At 31.2% G+C, this 13777-nt stretch overlaps 1 protein-coding gene across 1 annotated transcript; it reads right to left on the bottom strand.

Moving 5' to 3' along the window:
• Positions 1–1873: 1873 nt before the first annotated feature.
• Positions 1874–13290, bottom strand: LOC139487142 (uncharacterized). Its single transcript, XM_071272125.1, has 8 exons — positions 13226–13290; positions 11673–11740; positions 10926–11051; positions 9072–9196; positions 8210–8291; positions 5620–5724; positions 4150–4274; positions 1874–1937 (listed from the first exon to the last, which is right to left on the bottom strand). Exons 2-8 carry the CDS (start codon positions 11734–11736, stop codon positions 1923–1925), a joined length of 642 nt encoding a protein of 213 aa, XP_071128226.1. The 5' UTR covers positions 11737–11740; positions 13226–13290; the 3' UTR covers positions 1874–1922.
• Between the last annotated feature and the right edge of the window lie 487 nt (positions 13291–13777).

The raw sequence follows: 13777 nt of genomic DNA, 5'->3' as shown, positions 1-13777 counted from the left end.
TCCGTCGAACTTTACAATTTTGTTGATCAGATTTTTTTCATTCGAGTCGTGCATAAAACCAAACAGCAAGCTATAACAATGTATAAAGGGTCTGAAAAATGACAAATGTTAAACTTTATAAACGGGAAAACCAACGGATTAATTCATATAAAGACGAGAACGAGAAACACTTATTTGAACATCGGTATACTACTTTTGCCTTTATAAACCACTGAAAATCAGATTCCAGACTTAGGACAGGTGCAAACAGATGTGCCGTGGGTTGAAATGTTTTAATAGGTACCAACATTGACCCTTATCTTAAACGATAGTGTTGCATCACAACCTCGACAGACAAACTACAAAATGTCAACTGTGATGGCCTTACTCAATCAAAAGACATACTCTTTCGGAGCACCTGAGATCACCCGTAGTTTTTGGTGGGGTTGGTGTTGCTTATTCTTTAGTTTTCTATGTTGTGTCATGTGTTCTATTGATTGTCCTTTTGTTTTTTTCATTTTTAGGTAGGCGTTGCAAGTTTGTTTTTGATTTATGAGTTTTACTGTCCCTTTGGTATCTTTCGTCCCTCTTTTTTAACACAAGTGAACATAAACTAATTGAATAGACTTATGACACAATTTCAATACCTATTTGAAAAATAATGCAATTCTAGCTGTCTGTACTTTTGTGTGTAAATTACTCCAGCGGCTCTCGTGTATGGGTTATCTGTCTTTTAATTTCCGAAAGTTTCTATTTTCATTTTTCCTTAGTATGTTGCCTATAAAGATATAAAAAAGGAAGATGTGGTATGATTGCCAATGAGACAACTGTCCACAACAGACCAAAATGACCCAGACATTAACAACTATAGATCACCATACGGCCTTCAACAATTAGCAAAGCCCACATAGTCAGCTATTAAAGGGCCCGATAAGACAATGTAAAACAATTCAAACGAGAAAACTAACGGCCTTATATATATAAAAAAAAATGAACGAAAAAAAAATATGTAACACATAAAAAACCACAACCACTGAATTACAGGCTCATGAAGAAGCTTTTTGAATCAATGGTTTTGTTTAAGTTTATATTTTAATAATTGCAATTGAGGTGGTACATAACACTACGGGGAGACTATGTAAAATATAAAAACGATTTAATATACATTCTATTGATAAAAGTTCTCGGTGATCAAACTTAGTGTTTGTGAAACTGCTATATGTCCAATGAATTTTTTTTCTCAAGAAACTGCGTGGTTCACTGGTTAACGTTTCGTCCCCGAGGGTATCATCAGCTCAGTAGTCAGCACTTCGGTGTTGACATGAATATCAATTATATTGTCATTTTATAAATTTTCTGTTTACAAAATTATGAACTTTTCGAACTACTAAGGATTTTCTAATCCCAGGCATAGATTACCTTAGCATTTGGCATAACGTTTTGGAATTTTGGGTCCTCAATGCTCCTCAACTTTTTACTTGTTTGGCTTTTTACTATTTTGATCTGAACATCACTGATGAGTCTCATGTAGACGAAACGCGTGTTTAGCGTATTAAAGTCTGGTGCCTTTGATAACAATCAAGCTTTTTGAATTTTTTTCTTATTTTTGTCAAAATGTTATGAAAATTAAACGAGACAATTTAAATTAAGTCAAGGTGTTTAATATCAAGCTGAAGTCGACGTACTATTGAAACACTCATATCTGCATGCATGGCATGACCATACCAACCAATGCAATAGTAGAAAAGAAACTGATCACTCTCATAGTTGATTCATTTTGTTTTGTTAATTTTGTAATTTCTTTAGGGGGGGGGGGGGGGGGGGCGTTCTTCAAACAGTCTTTGTGAAGCATTGTTTTATTCTTTCTTTTTTATTTTTAAAACAAAAACATATATGCTTTAAAGATTTTATTGCATCAAGTACTGCAATGGCATACATCCTCTCTACGGACACACTCTCTGAAAAACACAATATTATAAATTAACAGACACAAAAAAAATGACTACTATCTGAATTAAAAATTAATATATCATGCTACATTTTTGTATATATTTGTATAGGTTAGAAAATATTTGTCAACAAGTGATTAATTGCGCTACTGCTCACTAATGATACACCCGTCCTCTAAAAACATACGTTCAACAGGAAGTTGTTAAGTGATGAAACTGAAAACGCACACCACAGTACAACTGACTTAAATAAAGCTTGAAACCAAATTTCAGAAATCATTGTAGTGTAGTTCCTGAGAATAGCGTGATGGCAATTTTCAATTTGGCTACCATGTGTAAAATGATATAAGTGTTTGGTAAACAGGAAGTTGTTAAGGGATGAATCTTAAAGCCAATCACACGGTATAGCTGACTTATATAAACCCTCAAATCAAATTTTAGAAATCCTAGTATTGTAGTTTCTGAGAAAGATGCGAATAAAAATATCCATTCGATGGACGGACTGTCGGATGGATGGATGGTCGGACGAACAGACAGAAGTAAAACAGTATACCCCCAGTTTCCTTCAAGTGGGGATATAGTTATACGGAACATTGTATTGATTTAAATTGTTATGCATCATGTACAAACCATCATTACTTTATTTACACACATTCAAGTCATATGAATGTAATTGGAAATCTGTAAAACCTGTGAAACTGATATTCTTGATTTCTTCGATGTGATGATGTTTCAACAGTTGGTATATTTGGCTCTTTTACTTTTGTTAATTTCTATAAAATCGAGAATGGAAATGGGGAATGTGTCAAAAAGAAAACAACAACCCCACCATACAGCAGACAACAGCCGAAGTCCACCAATGGGTCTTCAATGCAGCGATAAACTCGCATCTATACATTGTAAAATGTTAAATGGAACAGCTTTATTGTCTCAATATTCTCTCAAAGGTGACGGGAAAATTGATGGTCAATTGTTAGTTTAAGATAGTCGATGTGTTAGAAATTATAAAATTCAATGATAAATATAAACCAAAATGTTAATTTTCTAAATCATATTTTTTTTTACATTTACAATCGTTCTTCTTTTGCGCATGTGAGGCCTCGGTGGTCGAGTGTATAAATAGTAACTACTATAGTCTCTAGCCAGTCAACACCGAAGTTGTGAATCAAACATGGCTCGTGCGGGTGCACTTGACTTCAATTTTAATTGACTATAATTGTCAGTTTTTTTCTATCGAAGGTCGGTAGTTTTCTTCTGGCACTACAGCTTCCTCTACCAATAAAAAAATCTAGCCATCCCGATATGCCCAAAAAGTGGTAATTAAAAGTGACAATGTATTTAAGAGGCATATGTTTGCTTTAGGATTACAATGTCCTTTATCAATTTAAAAAAAATGATACACTAAAGCCAATACAAGACAAGAAAGATATTCTTGAGTTTGGTACGCAATCCACAATTATTAACCGCGTCGGGCAATGATGACATTTTCGTACAAAGGTGTTACTAATGAACAACACTCGACATTGACTGTACTACATGTTATCGGATTATTTATCACAGAGTTTACAATACAAATGAGGTTCAGATATTTGTTCAAATGTACAAGAACAAATTCAAGATATGAGTCTTTTATTGCATACAGTTCTGTCTTATGTAGTAATGCTGTATTTTGATTTGATGAGAAATATGATATTTTTCACCAATTTCCTATATATTGAAATATTCTTTTCTTTGTTGGTGTATTTTTAACAAGGGACTTCCATTTGCTGAAGTATTGGCTAGCAACTACCACGGCATATGGGAAGTACCATGTCTTAAGATAACGCGAATTCTGAAACCTCGGCTAGACTTTTCATAGGATACCTGATTACAATAAACATTCCGAGGTCAAAATGGATACAAAGAGCATTCGTTAGAATTAAACAATTAAATCATGCTAACAAGGGGCATTTGCCAAAAATACCGGTTTCGAGGTTAACATTTTTCCCTCGTACGTACGGCTTCAGAAATTTGCTCTTAACCAGTTTTTTTTTGGCAAGAATCCCTTGTAAGAATACGAGTATGAATACTTTATTTCTCAAAAAGACATACTACCGAATACCAGGCGAGACTAACCTTAAGTTTTCATGATTCATGATGATGTTGTACTAGTAGTTATATATTAAATTTCGAAGGGTTTATAATATTTCTAATTAAAGGCTAAACGAAGGAGTATACTTACTCGTTGATACTCGCATAGGTAGCGATTAAGATGATTAGAATTCCGTTTTGTCCATGACCACGTTTCTTGAAAATAGTCAAACTGTATATCCACATACACTGCCTCAGCATCAATACGAAAATGGGCTGAAAAAATTAACCAAATATTTATTTCGTCAATCCTCCTATCAAGTAAAAAAAGAATACAGCTTCAATGTATACGCTGCCTCGTCTTGTGGAATATCTACATGTATCTGCTGTTTCATAATCTCATAAACAAGTTGTCCCTTAATGTCTAGAGGCACTGTTATATTCGAATATTTTTCTACAATTGATGAAAGAATATCTCTATCCACAATAGTCACCGATATCTTTTCAAGTGCCATTGAACCCGATGCTTTCTCCGATAACTATCTTCCGAATTATAAAAAGAATAATTGTTATAATTTTTCTTGGAAATAACGTCACGTCATTGGTTGAATTTCAACTGTTTATGACGTTTTTAACCAATCAAGACGCTTTGTGTACACTTTGGAAAATATTACCAAGAAGTATTAGAATCTGAAACGGCAAATTAAAGGATAATATTTGGTTAGCGATAATTTACCTCGAATTTTTTTTAAATTTTTTATTTGAAAACATATTCTGAAATGTAATGTCATTGAACAGTACCCATCTAATTTAAAGTAATTACTTTTTGTCTATGGTATATTTTTTTAATTTATTTTTAAATGAGCCCACGGTTATATTACGAGATAGTGTATTTTAAAGCGACACATCGATATATTGAACTATATGGACATCAGTGTAAATGCTGCAATTGTTTGCACTAGTCTTAAAAATTGTCTTCTTCGATACCATTTTTAGAGTTAAATCATTTTTAGATTGTATTAAAAAACATGCGAAATATACAAAAGCGATCGAATTGCATACCCATTAGTCGAAAACAAACTTTATTGCTTGCTGTTCGGTGTGAGCAAAGGCTCCGTGTTGAAGACCGTACTTTGACCTATAATGATTTACTTTAACACATTTTGAGACTTTGATGGAGAGTTGTATCATTGGCACTCATACCACATCTTCTTATATCTATTGACAACGCCATGGGAAAAAAACGAAATTTAACTAAAAGAAATCAGCAGTATACGAAATACAACATATAAAAAATAGAAGTGATATCAGGTGCTCTGGAAGTGTAAAAAAATTCTGCTCAAATAGTGGCCACCGACGGGTTTTAAATGTAAGTAAATACCCGTTCTTTAGTCCAATTCGTAAAAAATATTTTTATTGTTTTTTTCTGTTATATAGTACCTAATGTAAAAGTGCTGATTAGTCTATTGATTTTGTTCTAACTTTTTTTTTATACATTTATTGTTTGTTCCAAGTACTGTTCTTCTGACGCTTTTTTTGTGTTGTTTGTTTACTGTCTCATTGACGTATGGTATATAAACTTTAAACTGTAAATGAATTATATTAAGTACGTCAAATTTACCTGATCCAAATGGGAGAGATGAAAATGGACTATTTTCTATGTCAAATATATAGTTCCCATCCTTGTCTCTATCATTTGCACCAGTCCATACAGAATGTTCACGGACTGTAAAAAGAATTAAATGTAAAATTGAAAATCAGTAGAATAAAAATAAAGTATGAACATAAATACCAACTCCAATGAAATATTTTAAAAACGTCCTTAAAACTTAATAAAATTAATACTTAGCGAAACTGATGGGAAACAACTCTCATATTCCTGACTGGAATTTTTCAAAGAAACAAGATAAATTAATACTGTTGAGGTTGAAGGGAACAACACACATAAGTTACAACGATGTAAACTGTTATGATGCGTAACCATATAGGAACAGATTTAAAAAAAAATGTTTTTCGTAATAAAAGTTAGTTTTGTAAATATGGAAAATATAAATATAAAATAAACATATCAAATGAAACGGTTTTTGTAACATTGACTAAGTTACATATATGTTTCTAAAATCGCTTCGATACTAAAATACAACGAACCTAATCTACATAATCAAAGATAAATTCTTTTCTTGAGTAAGAATTTATTAGAGCCAGAAAGTGGATTTTTTATTAATCAATATCATGAATATAACAATGTACCTTACAATAAAAAGAGCTATAATTCGTTGAATTAGGCAATACATAGAAACTTGGATATTTGTTTATGTACTTTGTTTTGTTTGAAGGGGTTATCCTTAACCAATTTACATTTTTTATGAATATTTTTTGAAAATGAGGTTAATTAACAAAGGATTTTTTTTTTTGAACAATTTTTATAGTTTTCAACAGCTTTATCGTGAACAATATCATGAAATACAGTGAAATGAGATATTAATCAAAGAAGAAAGCCATGAATATATATGTTTGAAAAATGATTTGCACCTTATACGACCATTGTCATACATATCTTCCGTCCTGTACGAAATGGCACACATATAAATCTGTACTTGGCAAGAAATGGTAAACATAGATATATTCCATTGCGTATGAAATAGCAAACATAAGTCTCTTTCGTGAAACACGAAATGGTTTGCATATAAATATTCAAAGAATTATAAAATTTCATTCGTATAAATCTTCCAAAAGGTACAAAATGATTTACATATAAATATTCGTTGAGGTATGAACTGGTCATCGTACGAAATAATCATGGTACAAAATGGGTTTTGTAAGGGAAAGAAATCGGGGAATGAAATTACTATAATTCAACGACTTAGACAGATACACATACATATATATTTAACAAAATAAAACTCAATTTCAATTAAAGAAGTTGCCTTATCTTTTGCAAGTTCTATTATTAAGTCAACTCTTGTAGAATTTCAAACTATTTGTACTGTGAACTATGTTTTTAAGAACGTGTGATGCAATTTTTTAAATACTAAAGTACTGCGAAAATAATGAAAATTGTTCACATGATGTGAGAATTTATGTTCTTGTATGATACGATTTATTATTTGCACGATACAATGTTTTCTGCACCAAATGGTCATGATCGAGGTTAAATTATCAAAAATTTAAAACACAAGGCAAACATTAAACAGCTGATAGAAACAAAACAGATGAACATGTTAAATGTGTTATCATAAAATCAACTGATTTTTTTATTTCACAAGGGCTTCAACTCAATCAGATTGTTTAGTATAGTTTGTGTATGTGTATGTTCATTTGGTAAACACACTCCTCTAATATTGAACTATTGATAATTGATAGTTCCTCATTCCTAATGATAATGGTAAATTTAGGCAAAAGTAGGTAGCATATATCAAATATTTAATACCTTTCTTACATTTGTCGTTTCGGGGGCTTTTATCATTGTTGAAGGCCGTATGGTGACCTATATTATTAATTTATGTGTCATTTGGTCTCTTTTTGGAGAATTGTCTCATTGGCAATCATACCACATTTTCTATTTTCTATTTACATTTGCTTCATTGATATGAAGACTTAAAATTGAACAAATGAAATACTGTGGATTCATAATTATTCGTTGAATCCCAATTATCGTGGATAACGTGTGTAAAGGTGAAACCATGGAATTAAAAGTTCAACGAATTACATATTTCCTATAAACGTGTATGCATATTCCATCAAAACCACGAAATAAAATATTCACGAAAATGTACGTTTAACTTAATCCATGAAAATTGGTCCCCACGAAAATAATTGAACCACAGTAGCTAATATTTAATCAGGCAAAGGCAACTTTAGGTGAATTTGCTGTTCTGTAAAGGTCTTTTTTCCCTAACGCTTCTGCATTATAAAAACTTCCCTAGTTTTTCGATAAAGTCAAAATCACGAATTAAAATCGTTATTACGAAGTGGAAAAATTGTTATCACACCTAAAATTTGTCATCACAATATTGTGGGACTAGTTATAACAGTCTTTCGTATATCTAAATAACAGATTATACTCGTTGTCATATTTTTTCAAATACGTTATAATGGATTATAACGGATTAAGTTCGTTCACACGAATTTTATTGATTTGTTGATTTTTGTAATACGTAATTACTGAATAACTTCATTCACACAGAATTAATGTTATATTCTCAACTTACAGATTTGATCTCTAACAATATTGGCTTCTTGTATAGTGTTCGGTCTCCACAGATAGGCACCTGGTGTACTGGCACAAATCAACTGAAATTTAGTAAGATAACATTCATTTTATTTTTACATTTCGGTCACTAAATTTGTTTGTTCTTAGTTGATTCATTAATATTTGTTGATACCAAGTTTCGTTGATTTAGTGGGTAAAGATAAACCACAAAATTAAATATTCAACCAATAACAAATGTTTTATAGGCTTCATGATGACTTTAGAAAAAAACACGAAATTAAGTATCCACCAACATGCAAGTTTTCCTTAATCCACGAAAATTGGTAACCACGAACATAAACGAATATACAGTAGATAATATGTTTTTTTGCAGAAAAATGTTCTTAGAGTGTCAATACTAGTCATCGTATTAGCCCTGTAAGTATTGTTATCGTTTTAACATATACTTTATACATGTTATTTTGATTTTTTTTGTTTTGGTTAATAGACTGGTTTTTTTTTGTTTTGGTAAACAGACTGGTTTTTTCATATACTTATGTCTCCCATATCGTGACAGCAGTAGTCTATTATCATAATACCAACTTTGAACTCCCGGTTTATAATTTTTCGTCAGGTTCCCACTTTGATAGGATATCCTGGCACTCAGGTAATAACGAACAGCCAAAAGAAGTAAAATCAAATATACAATCGGTGCAATCTTGGGTAATCTTTCATTACGCTTATAATGTAATGATAACGTAGTAAATTACTTAAGTCAGTGATAAAGAATTCTGTAATGTCACTTGATAAATACATAAAAAATATCTGAAGTAATCTTATTTTCTTCCTACAGATTAATAGTGATTAATTAACATACTCACCTTGGCTTTCTCCCACGATTCAGTACTATGACGACCATAGAAATAACAATCAGCACTATTTGCCTGGTTTGCTAATAGCTTGAACCCCATTGGACAAGTTTCCGGAACACATGGCGCTTTTAACACTAAAAATCAATTTGGTTAAATTTGATCCGTAATCGCAATTAAAACATAAACAGATGAAGCGATGGCGTAATTATAATAACGTAATGAATGAATCACTTTGATCAAATGTTGCAGAACGTCATTTAAACATAAATGATACCAAATGTCTGCACCAGATGCGCATTTCGACAATCAATGTCTCGTTAGTGATGCTCGAGGCCAAAATATTTGAAAATCGAATGCTAATTAAAGACATGAAGAGCTATCAACCAAAAAACGGATACAAACATATAGCCAAAGCTGGACAAAGAATCAAAGCTTTGCATGTGGAAAATATATTCCTTCATTTTGAAATTTTGAATGAAACAAACATAATATAGGGATATTGAAATACAGAATATACAGGTATTTCTTTGGAATGATTGGCAATAAAACCACTCTCCACAACAGACAAGCTTGTTGTGCAATTAATGCATAGACATTTTTTTGTTCACATCTGTTTATGAAACAGAAGCCCCACAAATGAGATTTAAATAAATAAAATGAATATAAGAACAAAAGAAAAACAGAGAGGAAAGAAAGACGGAAGGGCAAAACTTACGTTGCAAGTAAATATCAGATTTATGTGTAAAGTTTAAGTTTTTAAAGGGTACAATTATTGCAGTGGAATACTCTTTTGTCGTTAAAATAATTTGTAAAGAAACAGAATACCTTAATTGTGATGTTCTTTTTAATTTTGCATATTGCAATCAAGGCACATAGCGAATTCCAGCGAAGAAATACAGTTGTTTCCTTTTGACCTTTATGCTGATTTAGAAATGAGTGATAACGATATTTTTAAACTTGATTTCACAAAAGGAAACAAATGGAATCTATTATTTTGATTTTGGACGGGTTATTTCTTCTTGCATTTGTACAAAATTAAAAAGAAACAATAATTAAAACCGTTCTTAATGTTGGTGTACAAAAAATCATTTATTGCAAAGATAGAAACAATGTGTTATGCTTTTTTCTATAAAGATATTTTTTAAAAATATAACAATTAAAATTAAAACCTCATTACAATAAGGGTACACATTATATAAGTAAATAATCAAATTATACAGAAGAATGCAAGTTCTATGTGATAAACTAAAAGAGTTTTAAAGGAGATGTGTCTTCTAATTAAAAAAAAATCACAAAAATACTGAACTCCGAGGAAAAGTCTACAGAAAAAGCCAAATGGCTAAATCAAAAGCCCAAACACATCAAATGAAATGATTACAACTGTCGTACACCTGTCTTGGTATAGGCAATGACGTTTATACATTTGCTCTTTACACAATACATTCCAATATATTTATAATATTCTACTGACATACTAGTGGAGTGAGTGCCTACTTTCAATTTGTTTATTTAAGTAGTGAGTAGATGAGACATCCAGTATCAAAATCTGAAACATTACGAAATCTTCAAGGACAAAATGGCAGCTGAAACAACTTTAATTAATTGCTTTTTTTGACTAGAATATTGCAAATGTGATATTTTAAGTACAAACATGACATACTTTAATGTTTTGTCTTTGTTGGTTGTACAAAACGCCATCATCGTCGTTGTTGAGCGAAAAATATTTCAAAAAAGGAATGAAAACTGTTCCATGTTTCTTTTTTTTGTCCAAATATAACTATCTATGTCTATGAAATTCCTTTGCATTCATTCGATTTGATCAACAGTGACAAACACTACTGCCTGCTTTATGTGTCTACTTACGTTTGCAACATGGTTTGCCATTGCAGCATTTTCCGTTGTACGTCCATTCAGACCCGAATGTCTCATTACATGGAACACCTTTCTTTCCACAGGTACCATTGGAGGCGAGGCATATCCCAGAAAGAACTGAATAGTACAGTACTCCGATACAATATAGCATGATTTACTTTGATATATATATACATTAACATTACATAATCAGAATATAGATATAAAGTCATAGTTTATTTCTCAAATTGATTTGCTCAACCATGTTGAATATAGGACACAATGAAGAATTTTGTTAATTTTAAGAAAAGGTCTATATATATATATTGTTGTTGCAGTATGATTTCTCATGAATAAAATTTTCGGAATTTGCTCGAGATGCTCGTAACTCTGCTTAGAAGATTTAAAACATGTTCTTCTTAAAAACAGGTTTTTTTTGTTATTGTTCTTAGGTTAACCTAGGGAAGTAGTGTTGAACAGTTTTGTACAGCTCTGTAGCTCGACGAAAGTATTAATATTATCGTTGTAAACTGAAGGTGTGTATCCCCAAATTACTATAAAAACAAATTGTAGATAATTTCATTAACATGATTGAATATCTGTGACATAAAAAGGTTTTAACTCTGTCTGTCTCATTTTGGCTACCGAATGTAGAACGTTTGATCAGAGTGAAAGTATCGTACTTTTTATGTTATGAGAGAGTCAGGCAGCCTAATCTTTAATCTTCACTACAGCGTTTTAAAGATACAGGATACTTACTGCCGCCATTTGACACATCAATTGTGCAAAAGATGAAAACAATCAAACAACAATTCTTCATCATAATTCTGAAATGAAAACTCGTCTATATGAATTTATATTCCAAGTTATTTAGAAATAAACTCATTATCGATACAGGATTGAAATTTATATTTGCGCCGGATGCGCGTTTCGTCTACAAATATGGCATAATTTAGAAAGAACCGTAAACCTGAAGTTAGCGAAGTGAGCATGTATGTATTAAATGTTATATTTTGATTGCCGATTTGAAGTTCCAAAAACTTGTAACAGTTTTTAAACCAAAGTCCTAACTTACCAATATAAGGGTTTGGGTGATGTATGAAAGCACATTGACGTGTAAGCATTGCAGTGGATTTTAGTTTTGCTTTAAAAATATATTGATAACGAGCATTAACTACCAATACCACTGTAGTTCACTTTTTATGAGTTAAAATTGGAAGTGGGTAATCGGACTGTCAAACAATTGTTTTTTAATTATTTTTGTTAGGGATTCGTATTGATTTGTTTGGTTTTAAATTTTGTTCTTTGTGATTTTCAATTTTAAGTGTCATAGTTGTTTATAAGGATTACAGTTTTATTTAGCAAAAACGTGTTAGAAATTCAACAGGATCAGTCTAGTTCAGGGGTAAGAAAACATCCGAACATTTACAAATTTGGTATGACGTATTGTAAGATAAAATTTAATTACTAGTTCCTAATATCGTAATGCCAAGAAAAGAATGTGTTGTGGAATATCAACATACAATATTTCAAAGAAGTTATTCTATAACAGAAATGTAACAGAACCCGATTAGTGCTTGACAATGGACTAACTAATTCATAATATATATTTGTTACTAGGCTGTAAAAAATAATGTCGTATGGCTAACGTAGCTGATTTCAAATTTCAGTACACTTAAATATGACTTGTGACTTTACAATGATTTTTCATCGCTAGCAAGGTTTGTATTTTAGTCTGTTCGGTGTTCGAATGTCTGTGTGTCTTGTCAAACTCTAAAATTATTTCTGCCTATTAATTAAGTTTGTTGTTTGTTTGATTTGAATAATAATAGTGTACTGTATGATTATTATATAGAGAGTATAAAAAGGGTGTTATTCGACAAAAGACATCAGTCTATCATGATCAGACGATGGAAACAACAAATAGACTAATGTCAGGTAAAAAGATTACATAAAATTTAACGAATAAGCAACTTTTGGTAAATTGTTTAAGTAAAGTAAGATTTTTATATTTTAATTAAATTACTTGCATATTTGACTGAGCTTAACTTTATCTAATGGAATACTCTGTTAGAGTAAAGCCTTCTAAACCGAACTTCTTCTGAGCTTAAGAATTCGTTTGGTTTTGGCCGATGTTCTGTTTTATCAGATTCAGAAACACACACCGTTGGTGTTTAAAACATGGGTTTTTTCAGGTTTTCGATTTATACAGGGTTCGGTTTAGCCATTATTCACTGTAATACCCTTTTTATTTTATTGAACATATTCAGATAACAAGAATACTGTTTGTATAAAAATATTGAAAAACTTACCACAATGTGTAATAGAAGACCTACTGATAGAAAGATAAAATTTTTAATAAAGTGGCTACTTAAATAGCAAGTTAAAATAAAGGGATTGGTGAATTTTCTGCGTGGTTTATATCATCGATTAGTAACATATGTTGATTGTCTGTCTTAATATTTACTGAATCAGCAAATATTCTTAAACGTGTTACTTGCTTTAACTGTTACTTAAATATTTTTCATGTCTTGATCGATATTGTTATTAAATCAGCAAAGTTATACATAAATTAAAAAAGTAGGATTGCCATGAGACAACCCTGACCAAGAGAGAAAATGACACAAAATAGTATTAGTTATAGGTGCAGTGTGGCCTCGAAAAATGCGCAAAATCCAAACTACATAGTCAGCTATAAAAGACCTTAAAATGACAAATGTTAAACCATCCAAACGAGAAAAATTAACTGCTAGATTTATGTACAAAATAATGAACGAAATAAATGTGTAATACATCAACAAACGACAACCATAATTTGGCGTACTAAATTATAATCCTGGTACCGTTGATAACTATTTACATAG

The sequence above is a fragment of the Mytilus edulis genome, chromosome 8 (genome assembly GCF_963676685.1).
Source record: "Mytilus edulis chromosome 8, xbMytEdul2.2, whole genome shotgun sequence".
NCBI classification, from domain to species: domain Eukaryota; kingdom Metazoa; phylum Mollusca; class Bivalvia; order Mytilida; family Mytilidae; genus Mytilus; species Mytilus edulis.
This window is presented reverse-complemented; position numbering and strand designations above follow the sequence as displayed.